This window comes from Sinocyclocheilus anshuiensis, unplaced genomic scaffold, assembly GCF_001515605.1.
Source record: "Sinocyclocheilus anshuiensis isolate Anshui unplaced genomic scaffold, SAMN03320099.WGS_v1.1 scaffold598, whole genome shotgun sequence".
Lineage (NCBI taxonomy): Eukaryota > Metazoa > Chordata > Actinopteri > Cypriniformes > Cyprinidae > Sinocyclocheilus > Sinocyclocheilus anshuiensis.
Window position 1 is genome coordinate 395,202 of NW_015547660.1, and position 21,056 is coordinate 416,257.

General features: G+C 41.4%; 1 protein-coding gene across 3 annotated transcripts in view; it reads left to right on the plus strand.

Moving 5' to 3' along the window:
* Nucleotides 1–21,056, plus strand: part of ttll5 (tubulin tyrosine ligase-like family, member 5) — a 131,937-nt gene that overhangs the window by 62,499 nt on the left and 48,382 nt on the right. For 2 of the 3 annotated variants that reach the window (XM_016504488.1, XM_016504491.1), the window contains exons 20-26: nucleotides 567–729; nucleotides 10,098–10,215; nucleotides 11,353–11,499; nucleotides 11,928–12,022; nucleotides 12,111–12,232; nucleotides 14,273–14,854; nucleotides 15,701–15,888. In XM_016504488.1, the coding sequence (XP_016359974.1) occupies nucleotides 567–729; nucleotides 10,098–10,215; nucleotides 11,353–11,499; nucleotides 11,928–12,022; nucleotides 12,111–12,232; nucleotides 14,273–14,854; nucleotides 15,701–15,888 (1,415 nt within the window). Of the gene's footprint in view, nucleotides 1–566; nucleotides 730–10,097; nucleotides 10,216–11,352; nucleotides 11,500–11,927; nucleotides 12,023–12,110; nucleotides 12,233–14,269; nucleotides 14,855–15,700; nucleotides 15,889–21,056 lie in introns of all 3 variants that reach the window. The other variant, XM_016504490.1, reaches the window with a different exon arrangement.

The window sequence follows — 21,056 nt, forward strand, 5'->3', positions numbered from 1 at the left end:
GAATTTATTTAATACACGAGTTTCACAATTTGAGTTGAATTACTGAAATAAATGAACTTTTCCACGACATTCTAATTTATTGAGATGCACCTGTAAGTAAGAATAAAATTAATTAAATGAATGTTATTATTTAATTAGGATGCATTAAATTTATCAATAATAACCATACAAGAGAGAAAAAAAAGGTTTTATGACTTTGAAATCAAAATTAAAAGAAAAATCCACATCTTTTACTTTTATAAACCCCTTATTACATAAAAGTGCTTGAATTGTGTAGATCTTTCCTGATGCTGTTTTTACAGTGGCCAATCCCATACATTTCCACGATTAGATTCCACTTCTTATTGATTGAGATGCTATTGAATGAGATGCCAGCCAGCAGCACTTGAACACTTTTTACACAGAAAGTTGGATAAGTTTAAATCCTTAATGAAGGTGCGTCGGACAGCACAACGGGAAAAGCTTTAGTTGTGGTATATGACAGAAGTTAAATGACACATCACTTCCTCAAAGCTAAAAACTAGTCCTGTAGTATTTTAAAATGATAATATGATGTGTGTTTTTAGGTCTGAAAGCATCTCAGTCCCCTCACATGAGTGAGAATGAGGACGGGGTTGAGGGAGAGATAGAGCTGAAATCACCTCACCTCCACACAAACACTGCGCTGGAACAAACCTCACAACCCAAAGTCAACCTGCTCCACATTCTCCAGCAAGGATGGGACCTCAGGTCAGTGTAGACACTCAGAATCATGGGTAACGAGCTGGCCCTTACACTTTCCTGCGGGGGAGATTAGAGGTTTCTGTAGAGAGGATCCGAGTTTGATCAGATGTCTGAGTCAGCTCGTACCATCTTGCCATCTTGACCTGTTTTTGACTTTTCCTGCATTTCTCAGTGCTTTTCTGAAGTTAAAGAGAGAGTTCTCCTAAAAGTGATCATCTTGTCATCATTTATTCACACTCATGTCATTCTGTTATTTCTTCATTATTTCTTTAGTGGAAAACAAAAGAAGATATTTTGAAGAATGTTGGTAACCACACAATTTTGGTGATTAATGCATGGAAAAAAACAGATACTTCTCAAAATATCTTCTTTTAGGTTCCAGGGTGTAAAGAAAGTAATGCAGTTTTGACAGATGTGTTGTCAATTTATTTACTTAGACTGAACGGCACAAAATAACAATTTCTCATCGCATTCAGTTGCACCTCACAACTTAAATAACATGGCATTACTTCTGTCTGCGCTGCGTATTCAGTAGCCATGCAGGAGTATTTCCTTCCAGTATCATTCAGTGCGTTTACATGCACCCTCTTAATTTGATTATAATGAGATTTTGGCAATATTAAACTTTACCTCGTGTAAAGGCAATACTTCGATCTAAATAATGCAATTAAGCTCATAATCGCAGCAAGCATAATCATATTAACATAGGTGCCGTACACCGATTTTAATCGAATTATACAGGCATGTAAACACCTTAATCGCAGTATTGCCCCTCTGACCAAAGTGCGCTTGAGCTTGTGACGTACATGAATGACGTGACATGCACCTGCAGTAATTCGCAGATTAGAAACGATGGCGAGGAGGAAAGCATCGCATTTCTGGGGAGCCAAGGAAACAATGCAGTACATTGATGGACAAAAACACAGAATAAAAAATGTCAGAGGATGGAATACAACCATACAAGTGTTTTGCATTAGATGTAAATAAATTAAAACAGCGGCCAGTAACACACCTAATCTTTCTGAGTCCATCATTTGTGCTGTGCAGTGGGGTATGTAAATAATTTTAATAATTAAAAAAAAAAAAACACAGTTCTTAGAGAATAATATGAATAATGGAAATTGCATGTAAACAGGAGTGAAGAGCTTTACTCTTGACATGTAAACATCATAATGCGATTAAGTCCTTACTCTGATTATTGGAAATAATCGCATTATTTGTGCACATGTAAGCTTAGTCATTGACGAGACGGAAGCAGTTCTGACTAAGAATCAGTTCTCGACCACACACACACACTCACAAACACACACACACACACACACACAAACACACACACACACACACACACACACACACACACACACACACACACTCTCTCTCACACACACACACACACACAAACACACACACACCCACACACACACTTGGATCTGCTTAAAGAGGCTTGGGGATTGAGAGAGTCTGAGACTCTGGCTGCGCCGTGGTGTCCTTTTCATCCAGCACCTTCACATGTTTTCATTGCTACTTTCACAGTCTCATTCACACAGGAAGCAGATTCCTCCCGCGCTGGCCAATCAGCACATCAGCCCTGACCTCGGCGTAGAATGGCTCACTCTTATTGGCCGCCTAATTGCTGGAGTCAGACTGTCTTTCCTTTGTTTAACATTTTGCAGGAGTCCTGGAAGCTGTTGAAACATATTCCCTCCCCCTGCACGTTATGCAATAGCCCTACAAAAATATTTAGACCTGCTCTTTTTATACGCTGACATTAATGAATATTACATACTCCTGTCCAAAGTGCAATAAAGATTCCAGTTTCCTCTAGACTCGCAGTCCAAGAGGCTGAATTGTAATTTGAGCGAGGAATTATAATGACATGTCTGAGTTTGTAGAAATTCCTTTGCGCCTGCCAGGGCCGGGAAGGGACCGGGGCCGTTACAGTACAGTATATCTTTGTTTTTGTGTGACTGCTTTTTCCGAAACATTTATTTTCCGTTTCGTCGTACTTTCCTTGCTTATCTTCTCATCATTCAGAGCATGTAAATAGCTCACGGTTGTTGGAGCAGCGTGGAGGGCATTTCTTACCCTCATATCTGCCTCGAATGTTGTTATGTTTGCAGTAACACGTACCGCATGGCGGTAGTGGTGAGGTGCACATGTGCGTCATCCGTCTGCCGAAACAACCTGCCATGAGTATATATGCGCAATTTGTGTTCTTAAAAGGCCTTTTTGTGTGTGTTTGTCATGGTGCCAGTGTTTACCTGGGCTGGGCACCATTCAGAGTGATTGGGAATGCCTTTGAATTCACATCCAGTTTGAATTGAGTCAGCAAACAGGATGCAGAATTTAATTCTAATTTTATGTTCTCTTTCTGTCATTGACTCCGACGTTGTGTCGAGTGTATCCAAACACCTCTGACATCTTTGAGAAAAGGCCAATGAAATTGGGTGTGCAGAATTTGCATAGCTGGCCACGCCCCGGACATCCAGGTATAAATAGGCCAACGTGGCATCTGCTCACTCGTTCTGTTTTTCGGAGCCGAATGCAGCGTCACTCACGGAGAAGTTGCGTTCATTCACCTCTTGATTCCTCGTCATTAGATCTAAGGCACGGTCAGCAGTCTCTCCCTACTCATACACGGATAAGTGTTGTGAGAGTACCCCTAGGTGCTTCAACGGGGATCTCTAGAAGAGCAAATTTCCTCTAAAAAGAGTACAATTTCTCTGAAAGAGCTACACGGTGGAATTGTGCGTTTCATCATGCCTTTCTGTCCGTGTGTTTCTGGTTGCGGTTGGCACGTCTCAAAAGACGACCGGCACGAGCGTTGTATTCAGTGTTTGGGCCGTGCTCACGCTGAGGCAGCACTTGTGGATGGTTCGTGCCCCGCTTGCGAGGCACTTCCCATCGGCATGTTACGCTCGCGGCTCGGGTTCTTCGGCAAAAGACCACGAGTCAACGCGGCTGCTTGCCGCTCTGGTTCTTCTAGCTCTGGGTATGAGGCCGCAGTGATGTGCGCCGCGTAAGAGCATGGGGAAGTAGGGATTAGTTTCGCCGGGGCAATCTCCACAAGCTTCCTGTTCTTCCCTTGCTTCGTCCCTTGGCGGGCTCAATCTCTCATTCGGGGCTCGTGAGCAGGACAAGCTGTCAATCGCAGTATGGGAGGGCGGGCTTGAGCCATCGGAAGCAGATGACTTGGCTGAGCAAGCACCTACGGGCACTGAGCCTCAGTCTGAGGCTGATGCTGAGATAGCAGCCGTGCTTGCCTGGGCAGCCAAGAGCATCGGGCTGGAGTGGTCTCCCCGAGTGTGCGCGGCTGGATGATTGGTTTCTGGGTGTTGAGCGCGAAACTAAGCCGCGCTCGGCCCCAGTGCCTTTTTTCCCGGAAGTGCACGAGGAGCTGACGAAATCTTGGAAGGCCCCTTTTTTCGGCCAGAGCACGGTACACCGGCTCCTCTGCCCTCACCACCCTCGATGGGGGTCCAGTGAGGGGTTATACGGAGGTTCCCTAGGTGGAGAGAGCGATTGTGGTGCATCTTTGCCCGCAGAACGCTGCCATCTTGCGGGCCCGCCCGAGACTCCCGTCCAGGGCCTGTAAGTTCTCTTCGTCCCTAGTGGCGAAGGCTTATGCGGCTTCTGGACAAGCTGCATCCGCCCTGCCCGCTATGGCCATCCTGCAGATCTACCAGGCCAAAGCGTTGAAAGAGCTGCACGAGGGTGGTCCCAACCCACAGGTACTGCAGGAACTGCGCTCAGTGACTGACTATGCCATCCTGCAGGCCTACCAGGCCAAAGCATTGAAAGAGCTGCACAAGGGTGGTCCCAACCCACAGGTACTGCAGGAACTGCGCTCGGCGACTGACTATGCCCTTCAGGCTACGAAGGTCCCGGCGCAGGCTCTGGGGAGGGCGATGTCCACTTTAGTGGTCCAGGACATCAAACACATTCTGCCTCGGCGTTGGTCAGGTCCTGCTCCTGCACCCCCGAGTCAGCAGCCCTCGTCTGCTCATCACCGGTGACGGCCCCCTGCGAGGATTGCTCAGTCAAGCCTGACCAACGGCCCACCACTTGCAGGAAGGTGGCAACACCAGCTCATCATCACGGCACCAGGAACCCTTCACAAGGCTTCAAAGCATTCCTGAGATGGGCGACCCAGGGAGGAGGGACCATCTGGCCAGCCTGGATCCATCTCCGACGGGGGGACGGGAGGTGGATTCGGCTCCTCCACGGCTGTCTGCCACCTGGCAGATAGCCACCACCTGGTCAATAAAAGAGCAATTTCCTTCTTCTCTGGGTCACACACACAGCGTTTTTGGCCCTCCCATTTGCGACATCCAGACGCTGAAACCATGCATCAGAACCTGTTTGGACACAGACACTCTGTCTCCTCACGTTCAGATGCAAAGGGTCTATCACTCAGCCAACACGACGCATGCTGGCGAACTCATGTTCCCTCATCCGTCGGTGGCACATGTGGCAACTTTGAGACCGTTGGCAGGGTATCTGGATGCTTGGTTAAGTCTCTCCAATCCCTCCCGATGGCTCCTCAGAACCATTCGGCTCGGCTGTGCGATTCACTTTGCCAGCAGGCTCTCGGCTACATTGGCATATCAATTGCCTTGAGTTGTTGACAGTGCTTTTGGCCTTGAGGAGGTTTCGACCCTTGATCTGAACGGACAACACAGCGACGGTTGCATACATCAACCACCAGGGTGGTGTTCGCTCCCATCGCATGTCACAACTCGCCTGCCATCTCTTACTTCAACTGAACCGAGTGGAGGCTTCACCCCCAAACGGTTCAGTTGATTTGGAGTCGGTTCGGCCTGGCACAGGTGGACCTGTTTGCTTCGTCGGAATCAACCCATTGCCAGTTGTGGTACTCCCTGACCAAGGCTCCCCTTGGCACGGATGCCCTGGCTCACAGCTGGCCCAGGGGCCTACTCAAGTATGCATTTCCCCCAGTGAGCCTCATTGCACAGACACTGTGCAAAGTCAGGCCCCTTATTGGCCCAACAGGACCTGGTTCTTGGAGCTCGTGCTCATGGCATCAGTTCCTCCCTGCCAAATTCCCCTCAGAACCATTCGGCTCGGCTGTGCGATTCACTTTGCCAGCAGGCTCTCGGCTACATTGGCATATCAATTGCCTTGAGTTGTTGACAGTGCTTTTGGCCTTGAGGAGGTTTCGACCCTTGATCTGAACGGACAACACAGCGACGGTTGCATACATCAACCACCAGGGTGGTGTTCGCTCCCATCGCATGTCACAACTCGCCTGCCATCTCTTACTTTGAAGCCAGCACAGACTCAGGTCTATGCATGCCACTCATATCCCGGGTGACCTCAATCATGTAGCGGATCTCCTCTCGTGACAGGTCTCGCTCAGGGGCGAGTGGAGGCTTCACCCCCAAACGGTTCAGTTGATTTGGAGTCGGTTCGGCCTGGCACAGGTGGACCTGTTTGCTTCGTCGGAATCAACCCATTGCCAGTTGTGGTACTCCCTGACCAAGGCTCCCCTTGGCACGGATGCCCTGGCTCACAGCTGGCCCAGGGGCCTACTCAAGTATGCATTTCCCCCAGTGAGCCTCATTGCACAGACACTGTGCAAAGTCAGGCCCCTTATTGGCCCAACAGGACCTGGTTCTTGGAGCTCGTGCTCATGGCATCAGTTCCTCCCTGCCAAATTCCCCTGAGGAAGGACCTCCTTTCTCAGGGGAAGGGCACAATTTGGCATCCGCGCCCGGATATCTGGAACCTTTATTTTTGGTCCCTGGATACGACAAGGAGGAACCCAGAGACCTTTCACCAGCAGTGGTAAATGCCATTATTCAGGCCAGAGCCCCCTCGACGAGGCGGCTGTATGACCTGAAGTGGTGCGTTTTCGTGAATTGGTGTTCTTCCCAGGGGAAGGACCCTCAGAGATGTGGCATCGGATCTGTGCTCTCCTTCCTCCAAGGAGGCCTAGACAGGCACCTGTCTGCTTCTACACTTAAAGTGTACGTGGCCGCAATTGCGGCTAACCACGACGACGTGGGAGACAGATCGATGGGGAAGCACGATCTGGTTATTAGGTTCCTCAGAGGCGCCCGGAGGTTGAACCCTCCGAGGCCACGTCTCATTTCCTCTTGGGATCTCACTGTGGTCTTGCAGGCCTTACAGAGATCCATTTGAGCCCCTTCAGTCAGTTGAATTCAGTGCCCTCTCTATGAAGACAGCCCTCCTGACTGCGCTCACTTCTGTCAAGAGGGTGGGGGATCTCCAAGCCCTCTCCGTTAATGAATCATGCCTGGAGTTTGGGCCGGCAGACTCTCACGTTGTCCTGAGACCTCGGCCTGGATATGTGCCCAAGGTTCCCACCACTGCTGTCAGGGACCAGGTGGTAACATTGCAAGCTATCCCCTTCCAAGAAGGGGACCTCAACCTGTCTCTGTTGTGCCCAGTGCTAGCCCTACGCACATACCTAGATCGCACTCAGAGTTTCAGACATTCTGAACAACTCTTTGTTTGCTTTGGAGGAAAGCAGAAGGGGAATGCTGTCTCCAGACAAAGGATCTCCCACTGGATTGTGGATGCGATCCTAACGGCCTATCAGGCCAGAGGCCTACCTTGCCCACTGGGAGTGAGGGCTCACTCTACCAGGGGAATGGCTGCATCAGCAGCCCTGGTGAATGGGGCCTCTCTAGCCAGATATCTGTAGAGCTGCAGGTTGGGCTACACCTAATACATTTGCTAGATTTTATAATCTATAAATGGAACCAGTTTCATCTAGAGTTTTGAGCCCTAGCTCTTATACTCAGATGGCTGGTAGGGTGTAAATCTTGCATTTAGCGCTTTCCCCTCCTTTTTTAATGGTGGGTGTTTACACAGTTGGCTAGAGCAGTGCTGATTGGGGAGAACGGAGGTGCGCTCACTCTTGCCCAGGGCAAGTAAGATTGCAACTCAAGGTTGGAAGTCATGCATATGCTCTGGAACAGAGTAATATTGCGTCCACATCGCAGGCTTTGCGATTAGGAAATCGCAACGTCTCAAATCGCAATTTCGATTCGATTTCGATTAATCGCACAGCCCTATTCTAGAGTTCTGAACGTCAGTTCTTTGACTCATGAGACTGGCAGGGTGTAGAGCTTGCTACCAGCGCTACTCCCCCCAGGGTAATTATGCGCTTATTCAGTCCAGCTCAGGTTCCTTTCATGAACTCTGGACTACCCTTCCATCACATAAGCACTTTTTCTTAGCGAAGTTCGACGGAGGAACTTGCTATTACCCCTGAGGCTCAGTGTTCCCCTAGACAGACATTCTGTCGATAGGATCTGGGTCTTGGTAGATCTCCCCTTATGCGGAGACCACCCCAGTACCTTCCCTATGTGGTACTTCCTCTGTAAGTCCATAGGTGGATCTTCACATGTTACCTCCCCATTGGGTAGGATGTATTATGGTGAGTATTACTATGGGAAAAGGCTCCGGCTGAGGGGCCCTCTGCCTCTATGGCGGCTCTCCCGGATGTTGGATAGTGAGGTCTTAAGTCTTGGGTGTTGGAAGGTTACGAGGAGGAGAGGTGCATTTGGTTGTGACATGTTGGCTTGTCAACATCGAGGCGCGAGTCGACACAGGTTGCGTGCGTGTGTCAAGCCTCATCCATACTGTCAGATGCGCTCGTGGAGACTTGCGGTGCGGAGCAGGGTGCGAGTATAAACGAGCATTACGAGACAGGCTGTGAGTGCGGCAAGCATGAAAGGCATTTAGTATAGGGACCCCTAGTGTCATACACTCGTCACAATGTCGGAGTGAACGACAGAAAGGGAACGTCTCGGTTACGTATGGTAACCCTCGTTCCCTGATGGACACAATGGAGACGTTGTGTCCTTCATGCCACAACTCCGAATTGCCTCTGAGTGGGTTGAGACGCTTCTCGACTCCTCAGAACAGAACGGGTGAGCAGATGCCACACTGCCCTATTTATACCCGGATGTCCGGGGTGTGGCCAGCTATGCAAATTCTGCACACCCAATTTCATTGACCTTTGATTAGATTAGATTAGATTAGATTAGATTAGATTAGATTAGATTAGATTAGATTTAACTTTATTGTCATTGTGCAGAGTACAAGTACAGAGCCAATGAAATGCAGGATTATTTTGTTTGGATTACTGATTTGAATTATGAAGCATATTTCTGATTACACCTAAATAACATATAAGCGCCGACAATGTTTTGTCAAGTGTGTTATGAATATGACAGTGTTGATCAGTTAGATTAGATTAGATTAGATTAGATTAGATTAGATTCAACTTTATTGTCATTGTGCAGAGTACAAGTACAGAGCCAATGAAATGCAGGATTATTTTGTTTGGATTACTGATTTGAATTATGAAGCATATTTCTGATTACACCTAAATAACATATAAGCGCCGACAATGTTTTGTCAAGTGTGTTATGAATATGACAGTGTTGATCAGTGTAATACTTATTTTTGGCACATGCTTACACTACCGTTCAAAAGTTTGGGATCAGTAAGTTTTTAATTAAAACAAGTCTCTTGTGCTCATCAAGGCCGCATTTTTTTAAATAAAAAATACAGTAAAACAGTAATATTGTGAAATATTATTACCATTTAAAAGAACATTTTTCTATTTTAATATACTTTAATATACATTATACTTTATTATTATTATTTTTTTTTTTTTTTTATCTTACTGATCCAAAACTTTTGTTTTAAACAGTAGTATATATACAGATTATGATTACATAGCAGCTTATGTCATACAAACACAATCTTTACAGAGCAAATGTGTTTTATTGTGTATAATATAAAATGGTGTTTTATTGTGTTTTCAGCCAAAAATCTTTGTGGTGTGTAAATTTCACTGCAATTAATTCCTACAAATACATTTATATAACTGCTTTAAGTGTAGTTCTAAGTTTTTTTTTTCTTTTCATTTATGACTGAACTATAAACATGTTGGCATAAATTTATGCACATAAACATGCATGCCATTAAGCTTCATCAATTTAACTGTAAGTGAATAAACACTTAATTTCCCAGAATGCTGTAATTTACACTAAAGTCTTCAAAGTGGAGCCAAACAACATGAAGCAGGTTTACAAGATGGAGACATTAAAGCTGAAGCGTGTAATTTCAGTTTTGTAACAGAAATAACTAAAAATAATGAAGCGTTTCCTGAACACTCCCCTAATCTGATACTGGTCGAACAGCATCACAGTGTTTATGTTCTCAAAGGAATCAACCTACAAAGGGCTTAATTCTAGTTGCCTCTGCATATTAAACTGGAAATAGGTTGTATTTTGCACCCTCTTAGTTTCTTCTGCTCTTTTCTGCTTTCTTATTTCATGGCTTTTTGTTCTCGTGCCTCCCTCCTTCAGTAAAGTTCAAGCACGCATGGCCTTCTCCTCTTACCTGCACCGTGTGCAGCTGCGCCTGCTGGCCGAGAGCAAAGCCAACATGGGACCGGCCTGGACACAGAAGGAGCACGATCAGATGGTAAACCATGTCTGATTTTATTGAAATATCTACTTCACGTAGTATCTGACGAAAATAAGTCTCAAAATGACATAATTTAATGTTGTGGGTCAATTTGACTTGCATTGATTGTTGGGTTTTTGGAAATGCCAACACTTTAATATGTTGTGGAATGTGCATATGAATTTTCTCTCAGTTATGATTTTTATGATTATGACATTTCATGGTTAAAACGCAGCTGCTCAGACCCAAAATAAAATAATGCATTTTTTATATCAGTTTCTCAAGTACCCTCCAAGGGTATTTACACTTACATGTATGCATTTTACAGATGCTTTTTTGTTTTTTTAAATGCATTAAAAGCATACATTTTTATCAGTTCATGCTTATTCACTAAACATGCATGAATCCATGATTTTGGGTCTTGGCTACTGAGGAAAAAGTGCTTTTTCACACTTCTTTCATTCAAAATGATAAAATGTTATATAGTCTAAAAATGTTACAAATAATTAATAAATAAACAATAATGTTTTTAATATTTGTAAAAAAGAAAAGAAAAAAAAAGTAGTATGCCGTTTTTAAAATATATTCTCATTTTTTATTTATTTATGATTTAATGTGTGCAAAGTATTAATGTTACATTAATGTTTACTACTCTTTGTTAGTTTTTTTTTTTTGTGTGTGTGTGATTTTTGGCATTTGATATACATTATCTGGCACATATGTACAACCAACAATTACGAAACAGCACAAGCGCCTTATGAAGGTGTCTTGTTCAGAGGAACAGTGGTGATGGGGAACCTTCATGTTTACTAGCCCATATCTTTACCAGCTTATCTAAAACAACCCCATGATGCACATTTGTAAGTCTTTTGTAAGTCGCTTTTGTCTAAAGCAAATGTCTAAATGCATAAATGTAAATGTGTGCTTCATAATAGCAGCACACAGTTGTATATCAAAGCAAGCTAGCAACATGTAAATGATGGCCTTTCGTCTGTAGCAAACATGATTTATTTGATGTTTGTTGTGGTGTTACAGAAACGTTGAACGTCAGTGCACCTTTGATACTGGTCTAATATGTCTATTTTATAGCTACTTTATTAATGTGAGTGCTAAAGACAGTGTGGGATGTGTGCTGTTGACCGTGTGATTCTGCAGGAGCTGGTCGTCCGCTTTCTGAAGAGAGCCAGCAGTAACCTGCGTCAGGACATGTGTCTAGAGGAGCCCAGCCGTCAGCTGTGTCTGTCAGACCGCCAGCGCATCCTCTCCCATCAGCTCGGAAACTTCATACAGCTCTATAACCAGGTTTGTGGATCAGCAGGCCGATAATGAATAAAATCAAGTAACAAGTGAAAACTAGCAAACAGCAATTTATCAATACAGACTTTGAGTGTGCTGGCTTGACCAAAGCTGAAATAGTTTGAAGGTACGTTTGAAGCTTTTATAGGTCCTGTGCAGTTTGCTCTGGCATTTTGGCAGAGGCTTGATAGTTATGTAAGCCTTGAGTAGTTTGAAAACCGTTAGAAATGCCTTGCTGTCTGGGTTTGGATGGTTGCTAGGGTGCTGCTAAATGATTGCTTAGGTGTTCTAAGTCATCGGTAAGTTAGTCTTAAGTTAGTTAATTATGACAGTGTTTGTAACATTATAAGTGGACCTCATGGATCATTATAAAAGAAAAGAAAAGAAATGCAATGCATGACCTCTTTAAGGCAACTTTGTGTAATAACCCTCAGGAAACCAAGCAAATGGTGGAGAGTTTGGACAAGATTCCAGATGAGGAACGCTGCATCAACTCCAATGTTTTCCAGGAGTTTATTCTGGAGGCGAGGTCAGTGTGATGCATCTAGAGCACATCGCTCTACTAGGACGAATGCAATAGCCATGTTTTTCAGTGGTCATTTTGCTTGTTCTTCCAGTGAAAATGACTTGGAGGAAGTCCTTACGTTCTACACGCAGAAGAATAAGTCTGCCAGCGTGTTTCTGGGCACAAAGTGTGACAGCAGCAGAGTCGAGAGGAACAGCGATGAGAACAGAGAGAGTGAGTGACATGTCCTCATGTTTTATATGCACATGCCATCTCATCAGCCGCGCATGAAATATGACACAATACACGTCATAAAAGTGTGTTTCAATAACAGATGGTGGTCTGAAAGGAATAGTTCACCCAAAAATGAAAAGTCTGTTATCATTTACTCTCCTCCATGTCATTCCAAACCCATAAAACGAAACACAAATTAAGATATTTTTATGACTTTTTGGATCTTTTAAGTTTTGGTTACATGGACTTTCATTGGAGGGACAGAAATCTCTCAGGCTTCATTACAAATATCTTAATTTGTGTTTTGAAGTTTTACCAAAGTCTTATGAGTTTGGAATGATATGAGTGAATTTGGGTAAACTATCCCTATAATTTCAGTATTTTAGAGGTTTTATTTATTATATGTGACCCTGGAGCACAAAAGCAGTCTTAAGGCGCTGGGGTATATTTGTAGCAATAGCCAAAAATACATTGTATGGGTCAAAATGATTGATTTTTCTTTTATGCCAAAAATCATTAGGATATTAAGTAAAGATCATGTTCCATGAAGATATTTAGTAAATTTCCTACCATAAATATATCAAAACTTCATTTTTTATTAGTAATATGCATTGCTAAGAACTTCATTTGGACAACTTTACAGATGATTTTCTCAATATTTAGATTTTTTTTGCACCCTCAGATTCCAGATTTTCAAATAGTTGTATCTCAGCCAAATATTGTCCGATCCTAACAAACCATACATCAATGGAAAGCTTATTTATTCAGCTTTTGGATGATGTATGAATCTCAATTTTGAAAAATTGATACTTAAGACTGGTTTTGTGCTCCAGGGTCACATATGTAACAGAACAAATATGAAAGTTTTTGCTTTATTAAAGGGTTAGTTTATGGTTAGATGCTGTGAGTGTGAGGTGACAGACTGAGAGTATCATTCATTGATTATCTCATTCTCCATCACACACATTCAAACTTGCGTGTGATCTTTAGGTACTAGGAGTCATTTGAACGTGAACATGATCGCAAATGAGATTTTGGAGTTTTTAAGAGTACAAATAAACTTAAAAAAAAAAATAAATAGTTCACTCAAACATTTCCTTCACTCACTCACTTGCTTCTCTGTAACACAAAAGAAGATATTTTGATTTGAAAAATGTTTTTTGTCCATATAGTTAAAGTCACTGGGCTCCAATGCTGTTTGGACCCCAAGGTTCTTTAAAATACCTTCTGTTGTGTCCTGCAGAAGAATCAAATGCATATGTACTACTGTTACATGGTTCTTCTATGGCGTTTTGGTCTTTTTTGTGCCTTGACTGCCCCTGGTCACTCGATGTTTTCTTGAATAAAAAGCAATGTAAACCCTAAAGGAAAGACTTTCATAACAATTTAGAAGAGTCTGTAACTTGTAGACCCTCTTTTGGTGAAATGCATTAGTGCTGTGTAAATTTGCAGGTCATATTTCTCCAAACATGATTGTTGATACACAGCAGATGAAACACCTTTGCTTAAGCGTGCATCTCCAGATTCCAGCATTCACACTTTACAAACTTGCTGTTTCTTTGTAATTGTTTGTGAAATATTGTGAATTGTGAAATATAAATGAAAGTAAACAGAGCCCTATTGTTATTGTGACCTTAATACCAACATAACATAGTTATCAAGTACTGTAAACATATACTAACTTTGTGAAAGTGTTTTATGATTGCTTAAATGATAATTAATAGTGCAGTGATATGACACAATTCCTCATAAAATAAGCTAGTAATTGTAAGCGTGCATGTTAAAATGTAATAAGTAGAAGCCAGTGTACAGCCAGTCATGATTGTGAAATATATCCGAACAGGGTGATCAGGATCATTTATTTATTAGTATCACTAATACTAATGTTTTTTTTAGATTCTGTAAATTTTGGTTAATGTTGGTGATAGAGTTGAGTCCGCTATGGCAATTTGCAAGATTTGCAAGAAAGATGTTTGTTTTTCAGGATGTAATAATTTCCTGATAATAACAAACTCATGTATTTTCTCTTTCTTGAAGCAGCTGCGTGTATCAACACAGACGCCTCTGATGGTTTAGACAACGCAGATGCAATCAGCAAGATCCAAAACACAGACAGTACTGCAGCTCAAACCGGAAACCAGGACCAAAGTAAATTAACCCAAAGCACAGAAAACTGTAGTGCAACTAAACATTGTAACAAAACCAAATGCAACTCATTGCAAAATGGACACATCCAAAGGAAAAGCCAAAGTGGAGACTGCACCGCTATTGAAGTGCTACCCAATCCTTCGACTGCCGCAGAGACCGAATCAAGAGCAAGCAAGACTCACACTTCTGCTGTCAGAAACAAGAGAACAGGCAGCGATCAGCCGAACGCTGCAGCTCTGGAGTGTGAACACATCGTCTTACAGCACTGCCTCCCGCCGCCTTACGTCCAGCCGCCGCCACATCCACTGGCCAACAGCTCGTCTGTGTGTGTCAAATGGGCCTCCGCACGCAGCGAATCTACTGCATCAACAGCTGCCCAAGAAACGTCTCGACCGATCCATCCCACCTGTGTCCTACCCAGAGCCACGCACCTCTCCATCCAGAGATCAGCACGGCCGTCCTCCGCAGGACACGGTAATCTGACCACTTACTTTTACATTTAGACATTTAGCAGACGTTTTTATCCAAAGCGATTTACAAATGAGGACAATAGAAGCAATCAAAATCAACAAAAGAGCAATGATATGCAAGTGCTATAACAAGTCTCAGTTAGCTTAACGCAGTACATGTAGCAAGGGTTTTTAAATCATATAATAAATAAAAAGAAAACGAAAAAAAAAATAATTAAAATAAAAAGATAGAATAGGAAAAGAATAGAGCAAGCTAGTGTTAGAGGCCTTTTTTGCTTTTGTTAATTGTATAATAGATAAAAAAGAAAACAAATAGATAGAATACAAAAAGATTAGAGAAGCAAGTGTTAGGTTTTTTTTAAAGAAAACAAGCAGTTAGTGAATAAATAGAGTGCAAGTCTAAAAGGGGTGTTTTTTTAAAGAAGAATAAACATTCAAGATTCAAGATTTTTTTTTATTTGTCACATGCATGGTTATATAGAGAATATATGACCAGCAGCGACGTTCACTTGCAGAACGCAAGCTTCTAGATGGCATATAAGTCTGAAGTAATGAATTTAGGTAAAGGGGTGCAGAGCCAGTGGTGGTTTTGTAGGCAAACATTAATGCCTTGAATTTAATGTGAGCAGCTATTGGTAGCCAGTGCAAATTGATAAACAGAGGTGTGACGTGCATTCTTTTCGGCTCATTAAAGATTAATCTTGCTGCCACGTTCTGGATTAATTGTAAAGTAATTAATCTTAATTAATTAATCCACTTGAAACTGATAACCTTCCCCTTCACCCAATGTGTGCCTGTGGATTATGTTTCTCATACTTTATTTCCAGTTTATCTCTGTTCTGTCCCACAGTGAGTCAGAAGCCCAGTCTGAGTAAGTCCAGACCTGGTTCTGCTGGTTTGCTGAAAGAGACGGACTCGCTGTCGGCCCAGGCTCAGTCCAACCAGCTGGCCATCGTATCTGCTCTGCGCAAACTAGTGGAGAAACAGGCGGCTCGTCAGTACAGCACATCCAGTCACATCAGCCTCCTCACGCAGCATGTGAGTCATGATTTACACATCAGATACATGTTCAGCTTTTCAAATATTACAGCCTGAACACTCTTCATTTGGAGTGTCTGAGCTATACATTTAACCATTACATTTAACCATTCATTTGGGGTCAGTAAGATCTTTTAAGAAAGGAAATGTATATTTTTAATTAGTAAGAACAAATTCAAATCAGTACAAAAGATTTCTATTTCAAATGAATGCTGTTCTTTTGAACTTTCTATTCATCTGTGGATCCTGAAAAATAAAATGTATCACGGTTTCCACAGAAATATTGTGCAGCACAACTGTTTCCAACATTGATAATAATCAGAAATGTTTCTTGAATAGCAAATCAGCATATTAGAATGATTTCTGAAGATCATGTGAGACTGAAGACTGGCGTAATGATGCTGAAAATTCAGCTTTACGTCACATGAATAAATTACATTTTAACATATATTCACATAGAAAACAGCTGTATTAAACTGTAATAATATTTCACAGTATTAGTGTTTTTACTGTATTTTTGTTCAACTAGATGCAGCCTTGGTAAGCAAAAGAGACTTCGATCAAAAATATTTAAAAAATCTTTATGAACACAGGATCAGGGAATCGTCTTTAGAGATTTATTTGGGTAACTGGCATTTAGCGAGTTTTTGGTTTATTTTTATATTTCATGAATAATTGCATTTGACTTGAGAAAGTTATCGAGTACAACAGTGAGTACAGACCATAGTTTTTTTTTTTATATCTCTGTTTATAAGCCATGAACCAAACCAAACCAGGTGAAACACAACATTACAAAGTTTGATTTGAAGACAAAAAGACAACGGTTACAAAATGGCTTAACGGCTTTAGTCCTGTCAATCATGTGATGGAGAAATATAAAACTATTCATTTAAAGATATAATGCACATAGAAAAAAAAACTGTTAAATGCAAAATACACAAATATTTAAGTAGTTTGAGAGTGAGTTTGTTCTCGTCATTGGGCTTCAAAGAGGCTGTTGCACGATATCATTGTCATAGGTTTGCCATAACTGTTTACTGTAGTGGCAGATAGGTTGACTGAAGAGCTCTCAGTAGCGTCACATGTATTTTCAGTAGCTGGATATCCGACGCCGTCTCATACGTTTCTCATGCATCCACCGGAGCACACAACATGATGCTGGAGTGTGTCTGATGCGTTAGGGAGGATCCGGAGTCTGTCAGGAGCGGGATACGCTCTCTGTGTGTGGTCTCATTATCAGACGCTCCACAGGAGAGGCACTCTCTGTTGAGATTTAACAAGCAGCCCGTTTTCCCTCCAAGTAATTGATTCTTATAAATAAAAGAATGTTATGAATTGGCACCAAGTTCATGCCCCCCTTTCTTTTCTGAATACCTGAAGCGTTTGAGATTAGACCGGACCACACAGATTCCCTGACGCTCATGTTACTGAACGCTGTAACTCTAGAAGGTGTTTACTTTAGTTTACTGTGAGTTCACTCGTGTCACGACTTTCCTTCTCGGCCTACAGCTTAATCGCTTGAACAAATACACCAGTGGACTGAAATTGTGTTTTCTGGCAAAATCAAATGTCTGGAACTACATGACGCTTCATAAAAATAGATTACAGTATGCATTCAAAGTGTAGATGGTAACCACCTCCTTTCTGTGTAAAAGACAGTCCCATTCACTGACTGTGGTTTTATTGTTTGCATTATAGTTTTAAAGGCAGTGGAGCATTCTGTTAATTGGCAATAACATTTCCTGATTTAGATGTAGTTTTGTGGGAATAGTTTAATGAACCGCCAGAAGTGGTTGGCATTTTCAGCCTTGCATTCTTTGCCTCGGAAATCTGGCTTCACCAGCAGGCATTTTAAACACCTCATTCAAGTAATTACTGCTTAAATGAGCGAAAATCTAGCAAGTGTAGTCTTTTTTTTTTTTTAAAGAGCAGGTTGAAAAATGCATTGCTCTCACTTTATAATGAATACTTTCAATGCGGGGTATGAAAAAGGCAAGAAAATTGACAGTAGTGATAATTATAGAAGGAAATGCATTAAATTATAGAGGGAATATATAGTCTGAGTCGCCCACATGTAGGCTTTCTTAAAGAACTTTTTAGCCTCAGCACGGGTCATTAGCACAAACCCTCATCATAACCCAACATAACATTTTTGTTCACCTCGCACCATTTAGCTCCAAATATAGATGCAGTTCAACACTGCAATATTAATATTGGTTCAAGCTCTTTCAGCCCTTTCTGCTGCTGTTCCTTCTGTCTAGGAGAGTGAGGGAATCAAATAATTCATTCACCATACGCACTAATCATTATTAATGAAATAACGTCACAGTTTTAGTGGAATGTCGTTTAAATTAGAATTCTTTTAAGGAGAAGCCAAAATATGCCTTGAAAATAGCTGCACAATTTGGGGGAAATCTAATTGCCGTTTTTCTGATACAATTGTGTTTTAAAAATGCATGTATTTTTTTGGGGTCAAAATGTTTTGATTGTATATCAATATGGTAATATCAATGTGATAAATATTTTTATAATATTATTATGAATATCATTATTACTAAATGAAAATATTAAACAAAATAAGAAATATTATTATTGCAAGTATTGTTACAGTATTTATGAAAAATAATATATTAATTATGTAATAAAAACAATCAAGCTTTTGTATTTTCAGAAAAACTGCACAGAGTCCTGAAAGCTTTTCTTTTCTTAATAAGCGCTTCTCACTAAAAGTTTGTGAAGATGGTTGGTGCATGTTTCATTCCCAAATGCACGCTAAAGCAACTCAAACTCAGAGCAGATGTTCTTGGAGCTCAAGTGGTTCATTTATTGTGAATTGAGTCACTCTGAGATGCTAAAAAACACTGGCGGATCATGAGCTGCTCAAGTGTAAGTGAACACAGTGCTGCGCTTCACTTTGTGCATAGATTTGTTATTTGATAATCACACTAATTTCGCGATTTCAGTTTTACTTCAATTAATTGTGCAACCCTACTTTAAATGCTTACAAAAACAACAAAGATGAATTATATTAATATTAATATTATATTAATGATAATATATTAATATATGTTAATGATAGAAAAATACATCAGTTGAACAAACTAAACAAAACAAACAATGTAACAAACACAATATACATAAACACAACATGACTACATGAGTCACAGGCCAGAGAGACAGAATAGTCGGAACAGAATGAGTACAAGTGGAAAAATATACTGTTGAAACACCAGCATCCACTCTGATAAGTGTAAGTATAAAGTCTGAGTTCAAACATAGAAACTGTAGTCATCCTCTCTCTAAAGGAACATGGTGTTATTTCCCTTTACTGGAATGTATGCAATACAAAAACATATTGCAACACCATTTGAACTCTATTCATGAGAATGCCAGGTGGAAAATTAAGCATTGGGCTACAGTAAGAATTCCCAAAAACCACAAGCTCAGTAGTTTTTCTGCACTGCAGACACAGAGGGATAAATGAAACACTGCGCAATCAGTCTTCATCCGGATCTTCACTACTGTGAGAAACATCTGAGAGCTCAAGAAACATGTTCAGATAATGTGGCATTTAGCATTGAGGGATTCATATCTGCTGACAGGAGGTCAGGGCCCGGTTGCATGAAAGCCCTTAAGCTAAGAAATCCCTTAGTTATAAGGTTAAGGGAGCCCTTAGTGAAACTTGGGTTACAAGAAAAAAACCTAAGAGTCAACTTAAGGAACCTTAAGGCTGCCATTAAGTATTCCCCTTAATTATTTAACTGTTAAATTATTAAAATTATTACATTAATTAAATAACAATATAAATATAATTTGTCTTAATTGTTTATATTTTTATAATGCATTATCTTGTCGGTCCACCTGTTCACATTTACATCTCTGCGTGTTTGCAGCGTCAAAACATGGGTTAATTTTCACATTTGGGAAATGTTCTGTCATTGGTCAGCAGGAGGCGCTTTCACTGCAGAAACAAAGCGGTTTCCTCTGTAACGACTGTACACAAAGCAGCGCAGAAACGGGCAGCGCTCATGTTTATTTAATGTTTGTCTGTGTTTTAGTTGGTTAGGTTTGTATTTCATTATGTTCTGTTTATTGTCATAGATATGTATACATATCTGTTTATTGTGAGATGTAGTAACTATAGTAACCGTGGCGCCCATTGCCGTATGTTGCCAGAAACTACCGTGAAACGCTTAGTATAAGCACTTAGGTAAGGGTGACAGTTAAGACGTTTGTTGCAACGCTGCTAAAAAACTACCGTGAAACGCTTAGTAGAAGCACTTAGGTAAGGGTGACAGTTAAGACGTTTGTTGCAACGCTGCTAAAGAAATCCCTTACCTCAGGGATTTTTCCCCCTCAGGGATATCCCTAAGTCAAATTACTTAAGGACTTTCATGCAACCGGGCCCAGATCATAAGCTAAAATCTGCCATGTTTCAAAGTGAACTTCTTCAGTGAGGTCTTGCATTAATTTAAACACCTGCCACTGAGGAATGCTTGATATTTACCGTTCGCCCGGCCTGACCAGAGTGCGGCACACCATCCACCTGCCACTCAAACAAACACTTGAGCACAGAAATAAATGCCTTTCATGTGCAGGTCAAGCTTTTTCTAGGGCAGTCGGGTTTTAGGTCAGTCTGGATCTGCACTTAATTTTGCTAGTGTCATGGCAACAGTGATTTTAATAGACAACATTATGACAACTACATAAAGTCTGGTCCACTTTGCAGCCTTTCTGCTCAAGAACGATCCACGGGAAGACATGTAAAGTGACATACGCAAAAATTAATATAGTTCTACATGTAAAATGAATTGTAGTCCATTCATTTGCCTAAAATAATAACAATATCTAGCCAGTTAATTTCTGGCCAGTTCAGAGCTGATCATGACCAGAAAAAAAGTGTGCATTTTGTTTTATTTTACTTTAAATTACTGGGAATTTAAAATGTATAACAAAAGCATTTTTAACTTTAGATAGCAAAATTAACTGAATTATATAGACTTAAATGTAAAATTCATTTTAGTCCATTTGTATACGTTAAAAAATGTAACAATTTCTAGCCAAACATATATTTTAGAGCTGAGCGTGACCAGAATTTGAATTTTTATACAATTATTATGTTTTTCAGGCCTGGAAAATTACAAATGTACAATTTACAAGGGGGGGGG